Source organism: Phocoena phocoena, chromosome 1 (genome assembly GCF_963924675.1).
Source record: "Phocoena phocoena chromosome 1, mPhoPho1.1, whole genome shotgun sequence".
In the NCBI taxonomy this organism is placed as follows: Eukaryota; Metazoa; Chordata; class Mammalia; order Artiodactyla; family Phocoenidae; genus Phocoena; species Phocoena phocoena.
The window spans coordinates 34,773,515-34,797,906 of NC_089219.1; the positions used below are offsets into that span (position 1 = coordinate 34,773,515).

General features: G+C 44.8%; 1 protein-coding gene across 2 annotated transcripts; it reads left to right on the forward strand.

The window, feature by feature from the left end:
• Positions 1 to 2,725: 2,725 nt before the first annotated feature.
• On the forward strand, positions 2,726 to 19,972 carry PPIH (peptidylprolyl isomerase H). 2 transcript variants are annotated; one of them, XM_065883018.1, is made up of 10 exons: positions 2,726 to 2,807; positions 3,161 to 3,225; positions 3,537 to 3,560; positions 3,835 to 3,879; positions 4,086 to 4,128; positions 8,200 to 8,292; positions 11,560 to 11,647; positions 12,171 to 12,211; positions 13,012 to 13,101; positions 19,766 to 19,972. In XM_065883018.1, exons 1-9 carry the CDS (start codon positions 2,742 to 2,744, stop codon positions 13,078 to 13,080), a joined length of 534 nt encoding a protein of 177 aa, XP_065739090.1. In that variant the 5' UTR covers positions 2,726 to 2,741; the 3' UTR covers positions 13,081 to 13,101; positions 19,766 to 19,972. The 2 variants fall into 2 exon arrangements, with proteins under 2 accessions (XP_065739090.1, XP_065739099.1); XM_065883027.1 differs by lacking the exons at positions 2,726 to 2,807; positions 3,161 to 3,225; positions 3,537 to 3,560; positions 19,766 to 19,972 and adding an exon at positions 3,654 to 3,679 and having other exon boundaries at positions 13,012 to 13,080.
• Positions 19,973 to 24,392: the final 4,420 nt, after the last annotated feature.

Here is a 24,392-nt window from a genome sequence, read left to right on the forward strand (position 1 = left end):
TGGTTGAGAGTCCGCCTGCCGATGCAGGGGACACGGGTTCGTGCCCCAGTCCGGGAAGATCCCACATGCCGCCGAGTGGCTGGGCCCGTGAGCCATGGCCGCTGGGCCTGTGCGTCCAGAGCCTGTGCTCCGCAACGGGAGAGGCCACAACAGTGAGAGGCCTGTGTACCGCAAAAAAAAAAAAAAAAAAAAAGATCAGCATAATTGGGCTAAAGATATAAATGTTAATAGTTTTGATACGTCACTTGTCGAATTACTTTAAAAAAAGATTGTGTCAACATATGGTTTCTATAGTTGAACTCTTTAAGCCTCAATTTCTTAATCCATAAAATGGGAGCAATGGTAGTTCCTATCGCATAGAGCTGTGAGGACCAAATGAAATGAAACATGTGTTTAGCACTTAGTAAAAGCTTAACAAATACTAGACATCATTATTTATTTTCACTAGCAGTTTGAGTGTACTAGTTTTTCCACAACCTCATCAACATTGGATATTATCAATTTTTTAAAAATTATTCTAAATAGTTGGTATAAAACTATACTGAAGGATGATTTCTGCTGCTCCTTCCCTTCCTGCCCCTTTCCCTCCTTATTCTCCTCCTCTTTCTTCTTCACCTTCAACTGGAGGTAGAGAGGGAGACCAAGGGGAGAGAGAAAGTAACCAGAAATTTTTTAATAGACCCCTTAAGTTGAGACACACTGAATTTTTATGTGTAATCCTTGCTTCCTCAGACCACTGAACTAGAAAGGATGGTCAAAGGATATAGAAAATAACAGCTGTGATATTGAATCTAAGCCTTACCCAATTCATTCAATTCACTGGATTCATTGAATCTATTTATTGAATCCCTACTGTGTGCTATTCAATAGTGGGCACACCTGTGAAGACAGGCAAGGAGAGTCTCGGTTTTTGTCATTGAACCCAAGTCCATGTGCCCAAAGCACAGTGAGGACAAACAAACATTGGAATCTGGAGCAGAGGAAGGCTTATTGCACGGGCCAAGCAAGGAGAATGGGCGCTCCTGCTCAAAAGAACTGAACTCCCCAATGGTTTTCAGGGAAGAGTTTTTAAAGGCATCTTTTGGGGTGATGGCTTCAGGGTGCATGACTTTCTTCCGACTGGTTGGTGGTGAGGTAACAGGGTGGTGTTCCAGGAATCTCAATCCTCAACCTTCTAGTTCCCACCAGTCTGGAGTCTCAGAAGGTAGTTACCATCCTCCACCTAGGTGGGGGCCTTAGTTCCTACAGAACTCAAAATTTCTGTCAGATTGTTATGTATATCCCATGAGAAGGAACTAGGACTCTGTTTTATCACTGAACTGTAATTTTTTAAAACTTTTATTGGAGTGTAGTTGATTAACAAAGTTGTGTTAGTTTCAGGTGTACAGCAAAGTGATCGAACTATAACTTTTTGACTGCTTTTCCTTTGTTTCTGCATTCCCTCACTTCCTTAATTAGTATCTGCTTGAATCTGCTCTTTGTAACTCAGGGAAGGTCTGGGAGGCTGAAGCCTTTTTCTACAAACAAGAAACGGGGTACACGGAAAGGGTTTTGTACACAGGAGTGTCCTGCAGGGTCCTACTCAGTTTCGGTCCCGCCTTTTCTTTGGTACTCCTCAGTTTTCATGGAAACAGGTGGACAAGAAAGGGAATAAAGGTTTGGATATGTTATTCATAAGCTTGGCAGAGGAACCAGGTTTAGGGGGACTTGGTTTCATTTTCATGGAGTTAAATGTGTGTGACGCTGCAGGTGAGGTGGGAAAACCATAAAATTTTGGCTGGTGAATGGATGAATAAAATAAACCAGTAATGTATCTGAAAGTGTGACAGAGGGCTACTTTAGATTGGGTGCAATGTTCCTGAGTGATATCTGAGCTGAGACCTGAGCTACAAGACCACTCCCCATCCCCATTAAGATCTAGAAGAATATTAAAGACAGTTAACAGCTAGTACCAAGGCCCTAAAGAGAGTATGGGAACTCCATGACCTCAAGGAACAGAAGGCCAGAGTCCCAAGAAGGTGGTGGCCAGATAATGTAAGGTACGCCTTTTATGTAAGAAACTAGATTTTATGCTAAATACAGGGAACCAGCAGTGATTTAAAAGCAGATTTATTTTAAAAGCTCTAGCTGCTCTGCGGCATATGATTTGGAGGTGACGAAAGAGGAAGCCTGTGTGAGAACTGGAATTAAAATCCTAGCGTCCTGACTTCAAGGAAGTGCTGAGTATTCACTGAACAAGCTTGATATGCCAGGCTGTTCTAAACGCTGAGGATGAACACAGTTCTTGCTTCCGTGGGGCTCCACACTAGTGGACAGGGGTAGAAAACCGCACGTATGACGGTTCACATAGGTCTTAATTTCAAAGGCTGATATGGACCCTGAAGACTGCCTAGTCTAAGCCCCCTAGCCTGAGCGAGAATAATTTGTACTGCACTTTGTGTAGCCGAGTGAGTAGGATGTCCGTTGACCTTGAGCAATAAATGCCCAGTTTTTCCGCCCGACTCAGCACCCAGGGAGAGTCAGGTGAACTAACAGCTGGCTGACATCCGGGTGGTCGGTACAGAAGGAGGCGCTGGCCACCCACGCAGCGCCCAGTTTGGCTCTGGAGGCGGAGAACTTCCGGGGGCGGGGCTTGGCTTCGGTCGGCTTTTCCTGCGCCTCCGCCGGAGACGAAACCCTCAGAGCAGGGACTGGGTTCGCCGTAACCCCGCACTCCCGACTTCTGCTTCCGGGTCGGAGCCATGGCGGTGGCAAATTCAAGCCCTGTCAATCCCGTGGTATTTTTTGATGTCAGCATTGGCGGCCAGGTGAGGTCCTGGCAGCCACCCAGCCCACCGCCGAAGGGAAAGTGCACGGGGTCTGACAGGCAGATTTCATCCCTTCCCCAGGGGTAACGGACTCGGAAAGCCAGAAAGTGAAAATTGGACCAGAACCTACCGACCTGCGGGGCGGGGTTGGGGAGGAAGGGAGGAAGGGAGAGAGAGGAGGAGTCTTGCCCGTCGTGGCGCCCCGCTTGCGGAGGGACTGGGTGGAAAGCTAGCGTAGGCTCTGGAGGCGGAAGTGGGAGAGACCAAGCGGCATGTGGGAGGGAGGGTTCCCTGCTCGGTGAGGCCTTCACGGGCTTGGTCTGGGCTTTCTGACCGTCTCCTGCCGGTTGCAGGAAGTTGGCCGCATGAAGATCGAGCTATTTGCAGACGTTGTGCCTAAGACGGCCGAGAATTTTAGGTAAGGAGATGTACCAGCTTTGCTGGATTAACTAAACCAGAAGCTGGACCAGAGTCTGTGGAATCGTCTGCCTGCCTCAGTCCGTCCACTCACTGCCCTTGAGATCTGATTCCTTTGGGTATCGCTCTGAATAGTCTTGACTGTTCCCGTGTCAATTTATGTTGTTAATCTGTATGCCTGAGTGTCTGGACATCTGACTAGCCTGTAGGTGGGCTTGCTAGCGCCGATGCCTGTGCCCTCCCCTCCGAGGTTAGGAGCGCTCACAGGTGTGATGCCATGGTGACTGAATCATTCACTCCTTTCCCTTTCAGGCAGTTCTGCACTGGAGAATTCAGGTCAGTCTCAGACGTGGTTGAGTTCTCTGCTTTCTCCTGAGGGGTATCCTGGGGCTGCAGTGAAGGTATTGGGGAACCACCGGCAGGCCTTGAATGATTGCTGGTGGCAGTAATAGAAGGTAATCCCCCACGGGTCTATCCTCTGTTCATTTGTCTTCTTTACCTCTCTTCTCTGACCATCTTTAGGAGAGGCTCTTTGGTTCAGGTGTGTGGTAAACTGGAAAGGCCTATGATTACCTGTCATCATTCCAAGTCTCTTTCTTTTTGGTTATAGAAAAGATGGGGTTCCCATAGGATACAAAGGGAGCACCTTCCACAGGTAAGGCCTTTGGCAAGCCATACTGGGGGGCTTTTAGGAAAACAAAACGGAGGATAATTCTTAGATCTTGAGAAGGGATGTTTTTATGAACTCAGCAACTGATTTGAAGACTTATTAAAAGCCAAAGTTATAAACATTATATTTTGAAATCAGTGTTATTCTAAACTGCAGAATCTTCTCTCAGGATGCTTTGTTCTCTGTTGCAGGGTCATAAAAGATTTCATGATTCAGGGTGGAGATTTTGTTAATGTAAGTATTGTTCCTGGCCTATTAAGGACTTATAGGTTTGGTTTTTTGCTGTTATTGCAGCTGCTGCTGTTTTTACTTCAGGGACCCAGTCTTAAGGCTTGAGAACAATGGCCAAGTTTGATGGGGGAGAGGGTGGGGATGGGAATGTCCTTCGATGGCTGCTACTCACTGCATCACTAGATGACAGATACCAGCACTTTGAGTCACTGACTTCCAAATCTCAGCCTTTTAGGACCAGAAAGTGAACTTTCCCAGCATACCAGTAGATGATCCATGACAGACCCAAATTAATTGGTCACATAGAATTTAGCTAGAAATCGGATGTAATTTGTTTTTTCCAAATGGTTGTTAAGTGAGCTAAATGCTTATGCCCCATTTTCCTGTCCACTTCTGGAAAGCTGAGTTTTGTTTTTAATCAGAAGTTCATTAGTGGGAAAGGAATCAGCAAGAGAGTTCTGGAAGGGTGTTTTCCCTATTCACTGGGAGAGCCCAACGAACTAATCCTTCACTGCTAAGCCTGACTTTATTGTGACGAGACTGTATATATCCCCATATCAAGCCTCCTCCGCTTCCTCCAACCTTGGAAGGTGCTGAATAAACCACATTTACGCTTTCTTAAGCCCACTTTTCTCCTTACCCACCCACTTCTGGGCATGATCTTTCTTGTTAATACCATTTGGTTAGTCATGATGCTGTTTTCTTAGATTTGGGAGACATTCTTTCTCCTTTATATGTAAATTTAGTTTGACTCTCAGGAGTTTTTTAAGATCTCTCTTTCCTATCTAGGTAAGTTTACAAAGTGGCACATTTGGGGCTGAATCAAAATCAGATATGTTTTATTTTATCTGTTTGATGTCGCAAAACTGAGAGATTTTAACCGAAAAATTTTCTCTTTAACATATGGGAAGTAGGGGTACATGAGGCCTGTGTTTCTCATGCAGCAACAGTTGGTTGGAGTCAAGTAACTGCTCCCTTTAGCACGGTGTGTCCTTATTATTAAACCATTTGCTTCCCTTATTTATGTCATCTGCCCCTGTAGGCATTTAAGTTTGCAACACCTGGTCATAACTGATCATAGTAGGGCTTGGGGTGACCATATACTTTTTTATTGGCTGGTAAGAGGGCTGAGAAGCTATTCTCTGCCTTCTTTCCTTTCTTCCCATAGGCTCCTATATTGCCATATTGTCTTAGCAGGGACAGGACCAACTTCTTACGGGTCATTGCCAGAATCTTTGCCAGGCACACTTGATCACTAGCTGATAGCCCCAGGGTTAGATAGCAGTTGGTCAGCCAGAAGGCTGAGCCTCAGAGAGAAGCAATTACTCAGAGCTACCCTTAGGGCAGAAAAAATGGAATGAGCAAGAGGCAGAAGAAGCAGGATTTGAGACCTTCTAAAGTTGGACCAAGAATATTTGTTTGTTTTAATAAAATTTGTTTTTGGTTTTTTTCTGATTGCAAAAGAAAAGTACAGAAATGAAAATAAATCATCTCTCAAGGAGTCTCGCCTCCCAAGGAATATACTCTTGGCATTTTAGTTTAAAGCTGCCTGTCTTATCATTGCATATATATGTGTGTCAAATATTATTTTTAACAGACTTAAGATCATATGTGTGTTTTAACTTTTTTGTGCTTGATAATTGTCTGCATTTTCCCTTGTCATTGTCTTCTTCCAAAACAATCTTTCTAATAGTTACCTAATATTCCGTTATGAACAGACAATGAATCTATTTGATCAGCCCACTGTTATTGAAGATTTAAGTTGCTTTCTGTTGTTTGCCCTACAAATTAATTTTGTCATTTTCCCTACTGTGGCTTCTGGAGTGCAGAAGATAGTATGATTATATAGAGAATGATGTGGTAACTGTTCTGTTCTCTAGGTTTATTGGGAAATTGGAAATGAACATGTTTTCCTTCTGTATGTATGTATGTATATATTTATGTGGAGTTAAAGGTATAATAGCTTACGTTTACATAGTGCTGTATGGATTGCAAAACACTTTTCTCATAGACACTAATTGGATCTTTATGGCAACGGTATAAGGAGTAGGTAGGTGATTGCATCCTCACTTCATAGTTGAGGAAACTGGGGCTCAGAGATAGGAAGTGACTTCCCCAGCTCAATAATGATAGATCTGAAACTCAAATCCAGTCTTTCCACTATACAGAGCTTGGTTTTATTGATAATTTTTTAAAATAAATTTATTATTTATTTATTGGGCGCGTTGGGTCTTCGTTGCTGCACGCGGGCTTTCTCTAGTTGCGGCGAGCAGGGGCTACTCTTCGTTGTGGTGCGCGGGTTTCTCACTGCAGTGGCTTCTCTTGTTGCGCAGCACGGGCTCTAGGCGCACGGGCTTCAGTAGTTGTGGCACACGAGCTCAGTAGTTGTGGCCCACGGGTTCTAGAGCGCAGGCTCAGTAGTTGTGGTGCACGGGCTTAGTCGCTTCATGGCATGTGGGATCTTCCTGGACCAGGGCTCGAACCCATGTCCCCTGCACTGACAGGCGGATTCTTAACCACTGTGCCACCAGGGAAGTCCCAATAATTTTTAGTCAAAAAACGGTTTGAATTTGAGAGTTTTCTTTTCTTCTTGGCTTATGTTAATTCCCTTTAGTAGGCTTTGCTCCAGTAAGGGCCCCTCGATTCTACACTAGGTCAGTGTATCCACATTCCATCATGTACCCAATATATATATATATATATATATTTTTTTTTTTACTGTGTTGGGTCTTCATTGCTCTGTGCAGGCTTTCTCTAGCTGAGGCTAGCAGGGGCTACTCTCCTCTAGTTGCGGTGAGCAGGGGCTACTCTTCGTTGCGGTGTGTGGCCTTCTCAGAGCAGTGACTTCTCTTGTCGCGGAGCACGGGCTCTAGGTGCACAGGCTTCAGTAGTTGTGACGCGTGGGCTCAGTAGCTGTGGCTCACGGGCTCTAGAGCACAGGCTCAATTGTGGCGCACAGGCTTAGTTGCTCCGCGGCATGTGGGATCTTCCCGGACCAGGGCTTGAACCCGTGTCCCCTGCATTGGCAGACCGATTCTTAACCACTGTGCCACGAGGGAAGTCCTAATATTCTTTTTCTTTACTAACTGGCTGGGAGAGATTGGTCTTTTGGCACTCTCTTGATATTACCTTTAAACCCCAGAGATTCTATTTAAGGTACTGCAAATATGGCCTTGGTCAAGTTGCTTTATTACCCTGACTTAGGTTTGCTCACCTGAAAAATGGGGAAGATGATAATGCTTATTCCACAGAGTTACTGGAAGAGCAAAGAGATAACACAAATAGAGCTAGTTTAAGCATAGATTGGGGATTTATGACAAGGTGTTTCCTGGAACCCAGAGGAAGAAATAGATCTAGGAACTAGAGAGCCACAGAACCAATGAGTCCCTTCTCTCTCTTTCTCTAGCACTCTCTACACATGTGTTGCATTCTCTTTCTCTTCTCCAGTCCACCTTGAAGAAGATAGTTATCTCCAGCTTCCAGGTTTACATGATACAAGTTCAACCTCAAGAGAGCAGCTGTTCTACTTCATGTTTCCCAGAGAAGGAACTCTAGTTGGCCCTGCATGAGTTAGGCATCCTCCCCTGGACCTCCCCTGACTTCAACTTTGACCAGGAGGGTGGTATCCTGTTGTATAGATTACACTTCCAAGAGCCCACCCACCTGCATAGTTGGGGGAGTGGAGCCATAGACAGTTAAATAGATTCTCTTATATGACTGCAGGCATGAGAGTCTTTGGGAAGGGCATCGATGCATCGATTATATATGTGATCACTGTACTGCTGTCCTGTGCTTTGCTTGTGTCTTAGCCTATCTTTACCTTTCTAGAGGTCCAGCTGTGACCTGTTGTTTTTTTCCAGCCCATGAGATGCCCTGGCCAGGTTGTGGGCTGCACGTTCCTTGGATGGGGCTTGCTTTGATTGCAAGATGGGGTCAAAGAGGTGTGGCTCCCAAAGTGACCTGCAAGAGTAAAAGGACTTTAAAGCAGTGAGGCTTGGGGTGCAGCCACTGCTTCCTCTGGGCTCTAGCAGCCAGTGCTCACAAGTGGCTAACACTTCCCTTCTCTCTGCCCAGGGAGATGGTACTGGAGTCGCCAGTATCTACCGGGGGCCATTTGCAGATGAAAATTTTAAGCTTAGACACTCAGCTCCAGGCTTGCTTTCCATGGTAAGTTGGGACCAGTCAAGGTTTTGGGCTAGATTTACAGCCAGCTGACTTCTGGGTCACTCTTGAGGCCCAGTGCTGTTTCTTGGGATGGAAGCAGATGCTTTCCTTCCCTTGCTTGACCCAGGATTCACCTCTGTACTGCCCACCTCTTTCCTCAATCTGGTTTGATTTTGTTGGGCTGGATCCACTAGCAGGCTGGGGAGCCAAAATTGAACTCTGATGTGTGTTTTCTTACTTTGTTTGAGCCAGAACGTGTGGTTGGGCACTCAGCCTTGCTGCTTAGAATGTAGCCAGCTGTGCTTTCAAGACCCAGTGTTCATGGCCCTATCACACCACTCACCAGAACTCGCACAGCACCCATTCCTTTACATTGCCTTCTGGCTGGTCACCCCTTTCAGCTCACTCACCACTCCTCCTTCCCCATCCCAGTACCCTTCCTTCCCATTTATAACCCCACTCACCCATCTCATTCCCCTTTCACCGTCCCCCTGCCCACCTCCTTCAGCCCCTCATCTACACACCCCCACTCGCTACCCCCTTCACTTGCCCTTATTCACCCCTCACTCCTCATTTCCCCTTCCCCCTCCCACCTTGCTTCTCTTTCACTCTTCAAGCCTCTCCCTCCCTCCTGTCATCATCCATTTCCTTCTGTCAGTGCGCCAAGTCTCACTCCCCCAGACACAATATTTACATGCACACATTCTCTGTCCTGCTTGCCCACTCTTCCACTCATCTACTCAGCCATTCATCAAATAAAGATTGTTGACATACACTGTTTCAGGCCTCATGGTAAGACATGAGGATACAGGCCTGATCCCTGGCCTCGTGACATTTAACATCTAGTGGGGGATCGCACATGCAGAATGATGGGTCCAGTATAGTATAATTCATGCCATCAGTGTAATAAGGGGAGGGTACCTCAGTGTATGTAAAAGTCCTGTGAGGGCCCCAAGGAATGAGAGTAATTGCTGCAAGGATCCAAAGAAGTTCTCTACCAGATGGCATTTCAAGTCAAGCAAACTGCCTAGACAAAAGATGTGTGACCATGAAATAGCAGGGTGGCATGGGCAAGGGACAGAAAGTGAGGAAAGTGATGTGAATGGGGAAGGGAATGACTAGTAGAGACCACCAGAGAGGCAGGTGGGTGTAGGGCTTTAAATGCCAGAATAAGGATGAGGTACGTGGACCTTATTTTATAGGATATGGAGAGCCATGCACTTTTTTGAGCAAGGCTGATCAACTTGGTGTTTTAAAACAAAGACCCTGGCTGCAGTGTGAATGGAAGACAGGAGTGGAGAGGGTAGGGCAGAGAAGCCAATTAGGAGGCTGCCATAATAATTGGGTGAGCCTAGCATAGCAAAGAGTGTACAAGTCTCTTAGGAAAGTGAGGCTGGGCAAGCATGGGTAAAGAGTGCAGAAGTGGCTTAAGTGGGCTTGGATCATCGCCATGAGGACTGCATGCCACTATGTTAGCATCTGGGGAGGAGTCAGAAAATGGAAGGAAGCCTTGGTCTCTGTTCCCTTCAGGCTGACACTAGTTAAGTTGTGCTGTCACACATCTTGTAGCATAATTGTTTTTGCTTCCATCCTCCACTAAATAATGCATTCCTCAAGGGCAGGGACTGAGTCTCATTGATCTCCAAGCCTGAGTACCTGATACAGCAAGGTGCTGGGCAGATACTGATGAATGACTGAAAGATAATCAGAATAAAGGCTAATGTTGAGCACATACTCAGCAGCACTGTATTTGCATTAATTCATTTCACTTCTCTCGTTATTCCTTCGAGCTAGGTACAAATGAGGAGACTGAGGCACAGAGAGGTTATGTGGCTAAACTAGATCCCAGTCAGTGATGGAGCTGGGATTCAAGCTCAGTCGTCTGGCTCCAGAGCTTATTCCCTAAACCAGTAAGCTATCCTTCCTGGAAGAATGGATAAGTGCGAGGCTAAGGGCAGAGAGTGTCCTGAGCTAAAAACACATGTTGTCTGACTGTTTTCCTGTCTGCTTGCTAGTAAATGTTTATACATTGAGCAGCAAGATAGATAAATAGATAGATAGAAGAGACAGAAAGAAGGGAGGGAGGAAGGAAGGAAGAATTGGGACCACTGAGGAGTGGTCAATTCCACTCCTCAGGGCAATTCCAGAGTGTAGGTCTATTCTGACTGGCTCAGGCTGTCCCTTGCTTTCATATGTGAGATGTTCCTGCATACATGTACAAAAACCCCAAACAGCCTCGTCTCGCATGGGGAATTTCTAAAATATAATGTGACATCCCTAACTAGAGCTTACCCCTAGACAATGTCTTTAATGTATTTCATATACATTTTTATTCCTTCAGTGTTGAACACAGACTCAACCAATTTAATTCCATTAAGCATCCAGTTAAGGCTAGTGACCTATCTAATGATTTCCTGTGTTGCCTCTATATTATTACTTTGATGAGACCTGTGCTCTTAATAGTACTAGTTCTTTCAGTTTTCCATTTTCCATTAATTTTTTTCCAAAATAATGTAAATATGCATTGGAATACTCACGTAGTTACACAGACATTGTGGTAAGGCAGTGCTGCTGAAACGTGATGTGGGTTTGCTGATTGCTTTGCGTTGTAATTATAGACTGTTCTTTTATTTTATTTTATTTTTTTAGACTGTTCTTTTATAATGTATTGTGAAATATAATGATATGAAGACAATTTCAAGGGAGGAAAAGGGAAGGGATATGGCTGAAGAATTTGAGATTCTTGATTTAAAAAACTTTTACCAGTAAAATTCAATAATAAAGGATTTGGGGTGTAGCTGTAAAAAGCAAATGTCATTGATTAAATGTAGTCTTTTTTTCTAGCATAGCACTAGCATAGCAGCTTCTTGCCCCTTAAATTTTCTTATTACCATTGTTAAGGGACAGTACAGAGTCATTCAGACAAAGTAGCTTATGGCACAGGCAACAGGCTTTTTCTCAGCTGGTACCTAATTTGTAAGTGTAATCCAGTTATTACTGGTTTTGGAATAAATACAGCAAATCTGGTTCTATAATCAATTGTTCCCATTATAAAAATTCACAGTGTAGGAGGGCAGAAATTGTGTATTCTCTTCCTCTCTGTATTCTGTTCCTCTCTGTATCCTTGGGTCCTAGCTCATAGTAGATGCTCAGTCAGGTTTGCTGAAAGAAAGCATGGAGGACTCAGGGCTACAGGCTCTTTTGGGGAGTTTTGTCCTTTGGCTAACATGGCCAGGAAAACTCACTGCAGATATATTTGGTTTCCATCAGGCAAACAGTGGTCCCAGTACCAACGGCTGCCAGTTTTTCATCACCTGCTCTAAGTGTGATTGGCTAGATGGGAAGCACGTGGTGTTTGGTGAGTCCTGTTCCTGTCCTAGTCCAAGCCCAATTCACCCAGAGTGGGACTTCCTATGGAACTGGTCCCCTGACTCTTGTACCAAGAGTGCTCGTCAGATGTGACTGCCCTGGGTAGTAGTAGGAAAGGTAGAAGCCATGGGAGGTGGGGAGGATTTGTGGTTAGAGAGCTAGAGGGGAGGATTTGTGGTTAGAGAGCTAGAGGGGAGGATGAAGGAGCCATCTGATGTAGTGAGTAACCACCAGGGCAATAGGTGTGTCTGAGAGGGGATGGTAGCACTTAAGAAATACCACACACAGGCAGCATGGTATAGTGGAGCTTTGCAATTGCTCAGACCTAGTTTTGAGCCCTAACTCTGCTACTTACCACCTGTGACCTTGGGCAACATTTCACTTCCACTGAATATTAATTTTCTGATGTTAGTCTGAGGATCAAATGAGATAATGGCTGAGAATGGGCCTTGGAGGCTGGAAAGTACTGTGCAAACGAGAGTAATAAAGTCCAGCTCATACTCTTTCTACAGGAAAAATCATTGATGGACTTCTGGTGATGAGAAAGATTGAGGTGAGTCCTGTTTTGATCTCCTCTTTCTCAGCCATTCTGGCCTAGTACTACCTCACTAGTGTCGAGGCGTGGGAGAACCATGAGTGGGCTCTGGTTAGGCCCAGGCTTCACTCCTCCAGCTTCAGGGAGGAGGAGAGGGAGGAGAGATCATGTACCTCCCAAGGGTTCTGGGCCCTCAGCCTCTCCGGTGCGGTGCCTACTGAGCTTTGGCCTCTGCTGTCTCCTCCATCTAGTTGAGAAAATCCTCTTCAGCATTTTACTCAAGGTCCTTCATGATCGGGTCCCTGCCTCCCTCTCCACGACCCCTTCTGCTACTGCCACTTCCGCATTCTAGTCCCGTCAGGCTACGAGCCCTCCTCTAAACACGCATACACGTCCCTGCCTCTTGCTCCTTCCTGCCCTCAAGTCTTTGCTCAGGCTGTTTCCTCTACCGAGGTGTTCTCCCTTCTTTTCCTCCTGGTGGGATCCCATCCATCCTTCTGGGCCCAGCTCAAATATCCCCTGTTCTGTGAATCCTTCCCTGGCCTGTGCAAGCAGCAGTTTAGTTGCTTCCTCACCCTGTATACAACTCGCTCTTATGACTTACTACATTGTTACATGTCATGGGTTTGATGTTTTCTAAATGTTGTACATTTTCTCTTTGATATGTATTATATTCTTCCCCTGTCTGCTACGCTACAGACTGTTGTCAGATCAGCCTGTAAGCTCTGAGTCCTTAGCCTAGGGGCCTGCAGGCATCAGTAAGTGTGTGGTGGGGGAGTGTCTGAGTGGAGGAGTCACCACTGTGCTTTCTCTCCTAGAATGTTCCCACAGGCCCCAACAATAAACCCAAGCTGCCTGTGGTGATCTCACAGTGTGGAGAGATGTAGTCCAGAGGAAGACTGAATCAGGTAAGTGTGTCTTTCTTGAGCAGGAGTCAGGACCCCAGAGAAGGCAGCTGGTCTAGTGGAAAGAACTTTAGACCTGAAGACACGGGATTGAGCCCATTTCCTCTCTGCGTGCCCTGGGAGAAGTCAATTCCCCTTATTGAGCCTGTTTTCTCATCTGCCAAATGGTGATAATACGTATCTCCTCAGGTCACCGTGAGCATCACAAGAGAAAGGGTTGGTCGGACACTTTACTTTTCTAACACTTTATAGTTTACAAAGTATCAACCTGAAAACCATCAGGCACTTTCTGACAGCACTCTTAGACTCTAGTTCCATTTAGTAGTCCCTCTATGAAGACCTGGCTCCATCCCTGGGTCATTCCCTTCTGGGACCAGCCTGGGCAGCCAGGAGACACCCCTATCATGCCTCTCGTCAGAACCGACGCTGCAGTTCCAGCCCCTGACTTTGTATTTGCCAGCCTCATAGGTGAATGTGACACATTTCTCAGCCTACATAGACTCACTTCCTACCCAGACTTGTCACTCACTGCCTGCTCTGTGCTGGGCACCATTCTGAGCATGGGGATGGGGGAAAGAATTGAAAGATGCCTCCACCCTTTAGGAGCTTATGGAGAATAAAACACATTCTCAGAGGTGATCACTAGTAATATGAGTGATGTTGTTAAGGATTAATAAGAGTTCAAGAAAGAAATTGATCACTTCCAGCTGGGTAAAGGATGGTAGTGCTTTGCCTTTCTTTTCTTTTTTTCTTTAATTTTCAAACCTGCAGAAAAGTTGGAAGAGTAGTACATTGAACACCTATCTACCTTTCACCTAGATTCACCAATGTTTAACATTCTTGTTTTATCATTTTACTTTGACATTTGTTTCTTTCCCTTCTTCCCTCTCCTCCCATTTCCATTACTCTCCTGCTCTTCTTCCTTCTTTCCTTCCTTTCCCTTTCTTCATTGCTTTTCCATCTGGAAGTTGAGGACTTCTTGACACTTTACCCCAGAATACTTCAGCAAGTGACTCCTAAAAATAAGAGCGTCCTGCATAATCACAATAGTGTTGTCTAATATACATGCTCAAACTTCCTCAGTTGTCCACAAAGTAACTTTTTTTAGCTCTAAAACAAGAAATCCATTCCAGGTTCACATATTTCATTTGATTGTTTATTTTTAGTTATGAAAGCAACATCATCTCCTGAAATGAGGTATGAAAATTTTCCCAGAAAACAGTTAAGGCCCTCCCCTTAACAGCTCACTCTCAGCCACATCCCCATCCCACTGCTCTCCTCAGAGGTAACTTGTTCATCAGTTTGATGTATGTCCATAGGGCCTTTTCTTTGCCCATCTAATTTTGGGAGGTTTTGTTTTTCCTAAATGGCATCATACTGTTTGTTCATCACTTTATTTCCATTTGATCTTATGTCTGGAAGACTTTTCCTCCTCCATTCATGTAAAACTCTGTTGTATTTAAACAAAACAAAATTGATATAATATGCTCTAAGATGTTTGTAGCAAATATTTTATTTTACCTTTCTCTTAATGATTTGAATAATTATACATTCTGAGTCTTAGTTCTTTACATGTTTTGACCATTTTGTCTAGAATATATTTTAAGAAAAAACTGGCAGTGGGTTTAACTTTGGTGGTATCCTTTCTTAAACAGAAGTTCTAAATTTTGATGAGATCAAAATTTTTAATCTTTTCCCTTGTGTTGTGTTTTATCTTGTTTAAGAAGGTCCTTACTACAATCATGATGCCTTCTGTATTTTTTCTAGTGTTTCTATAGTTTTATTTGTATACTTGTAAAATTATCTAGAATTTATTTTTCTGGACTCTGCCTTTTTTTCAAATGGAGATCTAGTCAAATACCAGATCATCTTAATGACTGTGTATACCTCCTTCTGTGATTTACTTTGTGTTCACAGCATCTGGCACTTACAGGCATTCAGTTAAAATTTATTACATGAGTTAATAGAGAGGGAGAATGTCAGGCATTTTAGGCAGGGAACTGGTGTGAGCAAATGCCAGGGCAGGAATGCACAAGTGTGTGCTGGAAGCTCACGTGGACTCTCTTGTTCAGCCAAATGCTCCCTTCTCAGGCCTAGTTGACACGCTGAGCTTTCTTTTCTGCCAGTACTGGGGGCCCCAGGCTCAACGTGCTCTCCCCCTGCCCTTGCTGCTGGCCATTCCCTCTCCTACTCGTTTCTTGGCTGAACTAAAGTTGAGCTCATAAGTCCTTTTCCTTCCAAAGAGTGACCACTGATCACCACCAGAGGACAGCAGATTACAAAAACAATAAAATTTAGAAATCCTTTTATGTTTAGGGCCTTTTCTCTATTTTTCTGAGACCCTTACAGAAAGTTACTGGAAATACATGTTAGGAGTTTGTTTTCTGAGGGTGGGCGATCATCAGCCCTCCTCTCCTCACCCGCTATTAGCAAAGGTCACGTAAACATTTGCCCCCATAAGCCCTTCCTTTTAGCCTACAACCCCAAGCAGAACAAATTCCATGGAGGACATTTGATGCTCCAGAGGCCCTCTAGACCAGAACTTTCCAGTAGGCATTCCTTTCTGTGATGGTGGAAATGTTCCGTATCTGTGCTGTCCATTATGGTAGCTTCCAGCTACATGTGACCGTTGAGCACTGGAAAAATGTGACTGGTGTGACTGAGGGACTGAATTTTTACTTTTATTTAATTTTAGTTAAATTTAAAGAGCCACATGTGGTACCTCCAATTTAGTCTTCTAACCTTGACCTGCTCAGAATTAAATCTTTCATAGCTTATATTTAGAGACAATACAGTAAAAGCAGTTATATCACTTACTGAATATTTCTTGTGCTCAAATTCTGAGCTAAGAACCTTACTTTAATTATCTCATTTAACTTTACCAAGTTAAAAACTCAGGGGCTTCCCTGGTGGCGCAGTGGTTGAGAGTCCGCCTGCCGATGCAGGGGACACGGGTTCATGCCCCGGTCCAGGAAGATCCCACATGCCGCAAAAAACAAACAAACAAAAAAACTCATAGGTTTTAAGGTGTTAGGGAATCTAGGTGGCAGTCTGACCTTAAGGCATTCCACAGATGGGTTCCCCACTTTGGGTTTTTGAGTAATGGATTTGGGAGAAAGTAAGGAAAGTAAGTAAAAGATTTGGGAGTATGGTATCATTTCGTCATGTTTCTTCCCAGCTGTGAAGTTACAAGCATCTCTGATTTCTAAAGGAGTATTTCAGATCCCTCAGGTTGTTTGAGGGCAGAATAATGCTTGACAGCCAGCATAGATGATGTTTTTAAGTCCTACTAGGCAGTATTTCTCAAACTTTAATGTACATATGAATCACCAGGAGATCTTGTTAAGGTGCTGGTTCTGATTCAGTGGGTCTGGATGCAACTTAAGATTTTGCATTTCTAACCAGCTGTCAGGTGATGCTGATGCTGACTTGGAGTGGCAAGGCTACAGGGGAATAACAGTCTGTCTTTCAATTGAGAACCCACCATATTCCAATCAGAAAAGACCCAGGAGGAGATAATCTCTTGGTGGCATTGGTCCAGCAGGAATCTACTGCATTCAGATCCGGAGATCACCTACTCATGCATTTAAGGCCTGTGCCTAGTCGCTGGAAATAGAAGATAGGAAGGAGACAGAAGATAGGTGAAGTCACTTGATCAACTGTGCCTCCCTGTGAAGAACTTCCTTCCACAACTTCTTTTGTGCTTTACCTTAGGTCCTGACTTTGGTTTTAGTGAAAATGAAGTTTTCTGTATAACTCTAGGTATAGTAACCTCGGTTTTATCTCAGTGGGTCCTGTGAAAGCTTTTTACCTTGAATTTGATTAGGTATACATAAACGAACTTTGGGCCTCAGGATTCTCCTGCCCAGTCTGAACTGGGTTCTTGGCGACTTACAACTGCATGGGGGGGCGGGTGGGGGTGGGGCGTGGAACCTCTGTTTTGAAAACCTGAGAGTCTCTTGGAAAAGAGTGGCTGTGAGCTCTGACAGCCCTGCTAATCTCCCTGTGATCCCCAGGCCTGGTACTATCAAGCAGCAGAGATCTTTCTTTAGTTCATTGTTTCCTAAATTTCCCTGAAGATGAGAATCACATAGGGGCACTTGCTAAACCTACTAATTCCCAGATCCCCCCCCTGAAGAGTTTGAGTGAATTTGAGGTAGGATCCAGGATGCTATGTTGCTTCAGATGCTTCTTATCAGAGAAATGTGGGTAACCCTGCTTTAGGTGGTGCTGGTTGAATGTTTTTTAACATTTGTCTCTTAGAAAAAAATATAATTATACAGCACCTAGTTTTACAGGTATTATAGCTTACAATGAGGTGTTATTCGAGTTCACATAGTCAGTAGGTTAAAAATTAATTGTACCTGTGGATGGTGGGTATGGTAAGAGCTGTGACACTGCTGTTGGAATGACTGAGGTTTAGGAAATACTGTCCCCCAATCTGGGATTTCCTGTAGATGTGATACATTCCTGTAAAGGAAGATTCTGAAAGACACATTGGTGGCACGTGGGCTGGTCTTTCATTAATTAAGATAGGTCCCACACTGCAGATGAGGCAACAAACTTGGAAAGCCCAGTTCCTGCCTTAAAGGAACTCACAGTCTCTTGGGGAAACTGACAATTACAGTACAGTAAAGCACTGAACTGGAGGTTTTAAGACGAACGAAGGAAAGTGAATGCCTGTGTCTGCCTGGAGTGTTTGGGAAGACCGCAGAAGAGATGTTTCAGCTGAGTACATGAAAGAATGGAGTTTGTCAGGGTAGTTAAAACTGGGGAGGGCATTCCAGGCAGAGGGAATGGCATGAGCAAAGGCACCAAGCAGGAAACAGCAGGAAGTGTAAGGGAAACTGCAAATAATTCAATATAGCCAAAGCAGGAAGATAAGAAAAGCAAACTGTAAGAGGCGAGGCTAGAGGAGGCCAGGGCCAGCTGTGAGATCCAGTGCAGGCTGAGGTATTCATATGTTAACCTGAGGATGGGGGTGAGCTTCAGGCAGTGTGTACATCTTTCCCCCCTAGGATGAGAGTCCATCATGCTCCTGAGATTCCAAAGGGTAGCCTGACCCTCCAAAAAGAACCAGGCCAGTAAGAGCCACTGAAGGATTTTGAGCAGAACACTGTAATTGACTTGACTTATTCAGAAGATGATTCTAGCAGCAGTGCGGAGGATAGGCTAGAGGCCAGTGAGGTGTCCACTGCAGCAGTCCGGGCCAGAGCAGAGGTTCCACATGAAAATACGCGTCTAGGGAGCACCAGAGATGTGGCAGCAAATATTTGCATGCCTGCTGGGTGTGTAACACCGCTCCCTGCCCTGAAAGTCAGAAGCCCTGCCAGCTAAAAAGGGCGGGGAGGGGAGAATGGCTCCATTCCAGTCCCTCCAGTACAAGGGTGAAGCTCCCTGCCCTGTAACCAGGCCTTACACACAGAGGGATACATCACGTCCATGGAATACTATATAGCCTTAAAAAGAAAGAGGTAGATCTGTATCTGTTGGCAGATTTCTAAGGCAAATTAAGGGACAAAGTCAAGATGTAGTACATTATGTAAACATGATGCTATTTATTTTGAATTACTCTTTCAGAAATTACTGTAGTGATAGATAGCTGACTGGTAGTAATGGTTACCTCTGCAGAGTAGAGATAGCAAAGAGACTTTCTTTTCAGTTTATATTGTCCTGTATATGCTTGAATTTTCTACACTGGGCATGTATTTTATAATAGAAATACATACTGTATATATGTAGTTTTAACTAATCCTAGTTCCTCCCAGCCCTTCCCAGAAGCATGTAGCTAACATCAGTTTGTGAATCATTCCCTGGTCCCCTCCTGGGTGCACCCACAGTACTTGGTTCATCTCTCTATTACAGCATTTAACACAGTGTATCATGAATATGCTGGTCTGGTTTTCTCTAGACTGAGAACTCCTTGAGGCAGGGACCATGCTGACTAACACAGTGCCTGGTCAGTGATAGAGCTTAGGTCCCGGAGCACCATGCAACTTATAAAGTGCATTTATACATTTTTTGTACATTCTGCTTGAGGGCCCAGGGTTAAACTTCTGTCTGAGCTTGTGGTATGATGCCAGGACCCACTGTGCTCTGGAGGAAGAGGGGTGCGGTCATGTTTGGGGGGAGGGGAGCAGTAGTAACTGAGTGTACTCACCCTGTTCTTTTAGGACAGCTAACTCCAAGGCCATAAACAGAGGGTGTGGAGTTTCCTTTCTTTATAACCCTGGGACCAATCAAGGAAAAGGATTGCTCTTTGTTCTGGAGCTCCACAGAGAGCCATCAAGGTCTGGCAGAAAGCACACAGACTTCGGAGCCAAGTAGACCAGGAAGCCCCATCAGTGTCAGGCCATTAAACCCCTTGGAGCCCTAGTTTTTCCCTCCACTTAATTATAAATAATATATACTACACAGAGTTGTGAAGGGTAAATAATAAAGGAGACAGTGTATTGGCCGTAAATATTAGTTTCTTTCTTGGTTCTGTGTAACACACCTCTCAGCTCTGCTCTGGGGCACCAAAGGTCTGGCCTGTGGCAAGAATCAAAGTGGTCTGCTCTTTGGGGAAAGGAGGGTTCGGGGTGTAGAGGAGAGCTGCGAGTGTTTTCTCTCATGGACTGTCCCCTCCCCGTTCCTCTGAGCTGCTTCTCTCTTCCATCTCTCACAGACCCTCCACATCTGCCATTGCAGGCCTTCCCTTGCTCGGGGTGACGTTCTTGAGTAAGATAAGCTGGATTGGCCCCTGTGTTTGCTTCCCTGCCTGCTGCTGCCCCATTTGATCAAAAGACCTTGGAAGTATCACAGACTCAGAAGCCAAGATTTTGTGTTTAAGTTTTCAACTGTAAATAAAGTTGTTCTATTTTTTTTTTTGGTTTTTTTTTTTTTTTTTTTTTTTAACCGTGTGTTGTGTTCTTTTTAAATGGTTGTAATGATAGCCCTGTTTCCTCACTTCTTAGCTCCAGCTAGGAGTACTGACTCTCCCCAGAGGCCAGCATGGGCCAGAGCCAGGCCCTTGATATGTAGAGTTGATACCTCAGACTTACAAGCAGTTGTAGCAGTCCCCTCTTAGGTTCAAGCTGATCGGGCAAAGAAGGCAAAGCCCCAGGGCCTTATGTTTCATTTTGGTTAGTTCCAGTAGGTTCATTTTGGTTAGTTCTAGAGCCTGTGGGTGAAGGGTCACTAGCTTGGGATATTTTTGGATGGGAGACCATTTGGTAGAATGTGTCTTGATCGTGATGAAGTGGAAATCATTTATTAATAGTTAAAAATCTTGGTTTGAATCCGAAGTCATTTTTTAAACAGTTGAGGACTTGAGATGTTCACTTCCCCATTTCAGAGCCTCAGTTTCCTCATCTGTAAAATGGGGATAATAATACTACTTCACAGCATTGTCGAAAGGGTCAAACAAGAGAATGGAGATGAGGATAACTTGTAGACAGTAACGTGCGTTGGAAAATTTTGTTTTGAAAGGAAATAAAAGGATAACAAAAACATAAAAGATAAAAAGATCCCATTGAGTGTAATGTTCAGGAGGTAAAGGGAGTTCCCTCGTATTCCTTTCATGAGGCAGTTTCTGTTATCCCATTCCTACTTTCTCCTGGCTCATGGCAGGGATGACTCATAACTACTAGCAGCAGGCTACTGCAGCAGCAGAGTAGCAGAGAGCTGAATTCTGTGATAAAACAGAACCAGGCTAAAAGTGCCATTTCAGTGTACTGGGGGACAAGAAAGGTGGTGAGATATACAAGGGCCCTATAGTTTGGATATTTGCAACTGTCTAGCTGAGTAAACAGGATTCAGGGCACACGGGGAAGAAAGGGTTGTGATCTAGTGGAGGAGAAATCTTCAAGTAACTAAACGGGGTAGAATTATAAAGAGAGAGGAAGGAGGATGAGCAGCTGGGATCCTGAGCTGATGTTCTTATGATGGGCCATTCAGTTGAATTCAGTTACACTTGGCACCTGCATTCTTTGCCAGTTTCTGTCCTGGGCACTGGAGCTGCAAAGATGAGTAAGATGTGGCCTGTGTTTGTGACAGGGGATAGGCATGGTTTGGATTCAGTGTGGTGAGTGTTAGAACGTGAGCCCTTATGAGGACAGGAAAGTTGGCCGTTTTTGTTTTTCACTGCCGTCTCCAGCACCTAGTAGCCAGTGAGTGTTCAATAAATATTTGTTGTGTGAATGATAGTGGTATGTATAAGATGCTATGGGAGCAGAGTGGAAAGATTGGGGGTGAGAGGAAGAGGCAACGTTTGAGGTAAGTATTGACAGATTGGTTGGAATTAGCTAGGAGATAAGGGTGGGAGTATGTTTTGGGGCCCAGAGTCTGTTAGAGATGGGGACAAGGTGAAAGTTGTGCAGAGGAGATTCTTGGAATGAAACCACTTGCCTTTCACATCACTTAAAGGTAGCCACTGGAGCTGTGGTCACCACACTGGGCTCTCAGGGTGGCAAGGGGACTAGCATGGCTTGGGGAGCTCCCACCTTGGAACAGGAGATGGATTTTGACATGAACTGTTTCTCCTCCAGTGCTTCAGTACCATCTCTGCAGTGGCAGAGAGGGGGCTACAAGGAAACGAGTTTCTTAAATCACTCATCTTCATGTTCACTGAGCATGAAGAGAGACTTCAGTGAAGTAATTGGATGAGTAAGTAATGATACTTCTAAGTAACATTTTAAAGACAAATATTACAGAATTTATATTTCTGCTTGAGAAGCCATCCCTTCAAAGCAGTTACATAAGGAAGGTTACTTATTCTCAGAGGTGCTGCTGCCATTATTCTAAGTGCCTTTGTAACTCCACTTTGGGGAAAAGCTCTCAAGCCTATGGGGCACACTTTTAAATTTCCTAAGTGTTGGCAGAATTGCCTTTGAGGAAATATTTTCTCTTTAACAGTCAAAAGTCACCTGGAGCTGGAACAGATGAACAGCAGCTCCGGGATCCACCTACTTCTCTCCCTTCACACTTGCTGCCGCAGACCTTTTTCACCTGGATTACTGGTGCTGCTGCCCAGATGACCTCTCTGCTGCCAGTACCTTCTTCTCCAACCCATTTTCTACATCACATTATTCACTTGACACATTAATTAAGATATTGTGTGTCAGGGACTATGCTAGATGCCTCAGGAACTCATAGGCTGGCAGGGAAGATATAATGAGTGCAGTACAGTGTGTTAGGAGAGGGTCTCCTAACCTAGTAACATCTGAGGCAAGACCTAGAGGATGAAGAGTTAAGCAGGCAAAGGAGAAGGGAGAAAGGAAGAATGTTATAAGTAGAGGGAATAGTATGTGATAGCTCAAAGGAAGCAGTGGCTAAAAGGTCACCTGGAAGATTGGACAGGGAATGTGACAGAAGAGTAGGAAGTAAGTTTAGAGGTCATGCAGGGTCCTGCCAACCACATTAAGGAATCTGGACAATCCTGTGGGTGGTGTAGTCACTAAAGATTTTAAGTAAGACAGTGTCGTGATCAGATGGATGTTTTCAAAAGAACACTGGATACTGTGATGGGGAATATTAGAGTAAGGAAGGTAGAGACACTGGCTAGGAGGCCACAGCAGTGCTGTAAGCCAGGGGTTGGCAGGCCAGGTGTCACTCCCTATTTTTCAGTGGTTCATGAGCGAAGAATAAGAATGATTTTTAAATGTTTAAATAGTTGGGGGAAAAAAAGTTTAAATAGTTGAAAAATCTAAAGAATATTTTGTGACATAAAAATTGCATGAAATTCAAATTTCAGTGTCCATAAATTACATTTTTTTGGACCACAGATGCACTTGTTTACTGATTGTCTGTGGTTACTTTCAGGCTCTAGATTTGAGTAGTTGAGAATCTGGCCTGCACAGCTTAAAACACTACCTGGCCCCTATAGAAAAGGTGCCTACTCCTGCTCTGAGCAATGGATGATGATGGCCTACACTAAAGTAGCAGCAGTAGGAAGGAAGAAACTCTGGATTGGCATTTAGAGATTTTTTTAGGACTGATTCAGGGAGGCCTTTAAGGGGTGGAATTTACAGGCCTAGATGATACAGATGGGGTGAGGACTACTGCACTAGCCTCCTAGCTGGTCTCCCTACTTTCATTTTTGCCCCTCTGCAGCCCATTCACTATTCCCCAGCCATTAAAGAAAAAAAAAAGTGCCATTCCCTACTTTCAATTCTAAAATTACTCTTCTCACTATTGCCCTTAGGTTAAGTTTCAGATAAAATGTTCCTAATTTAACCCTGCCTACCTCTATAACCCAAATGTCTTCATTCTGGTCTTACTGGACTACTTTAGTTGTATTTGCCCCAGACCCCATCTCTTCTTGCCTCCTACGCCTTTGCATAAACCTCCATGTGCTTGGAGTCTGCACTAAACCTTCTCCCCACCGCCACTCCCAAAATGCTTTGTGCATTTGCAGCGCTGTAGTGTTGGGTGTGTTGCATGTTTAAATTTCTGCGTTTATCCCTAGACTGAATTTAAGAAGGCAGCAACTGGCGCACTTGTCCATACCCAGCAGATAGTAGACGCTTAATAAAGAACGAACTAAGGTGGACTTCATCTACATCATGCGGCAGCCTCAATTACAAATCGTTTGTGAAACGTGCATAGTAATCCCTGTTTCACATGGCTGTTTTAAGAATAAAATGCACGAAAAATGCCTAGCGTGCTCAATAAACGTGAGGTGAAATTAAACCTGATTTGTGGCCAATACGAAAAGATGTGAATACTCAATACAGTCCTCCTGTGCCTTGTATGATAGATCGGGAGGCAGGTCCCCACGGAGTACACCCCCGCCCTCCATATGCTGGGCAAGGGCTGCCTGATACCTTGCGTGGTCCCCCCAAGGTGACTGCTCCGCCGTAAGCCGACGCTCTTAGAATGCATACATTTAAGTCCGTTCCAGAAACTCTCAGCTCTGCCGCGAGTACACGGCCATTGTAGAAAAGACGGCTCTATCTGCAGTCATGGTCTGAGGTCACAAGGACCATATTTGGAGCAGGGCGGCCGGGAGGCCTTCCCTCCATATGGAGCTAAGGTGTCATTGGGCCCCGGGTCAGGTCGGGTAATCCCGGCTAAAGCGTCTGGCCGTGCCTTTCCTTCGGCCAGGACACTGCCCTGGAATTCGGGCCCGCCCGGGTTGCCGCCTCGTGAAAGTCACGTTCTCTCTGCCCGTCCTCTCGAGTACTCTATGGTTCTCGTGGTGACTCTAATTCTAGTTCCGGTCTCTATGGCGGCGGCGGAGGCAGGAACGGTTGCAGGTCGGCCGAATTAGCTGCCTAAGGGCCAATGACAGTGGAGGAGTGATAGAGTATTAG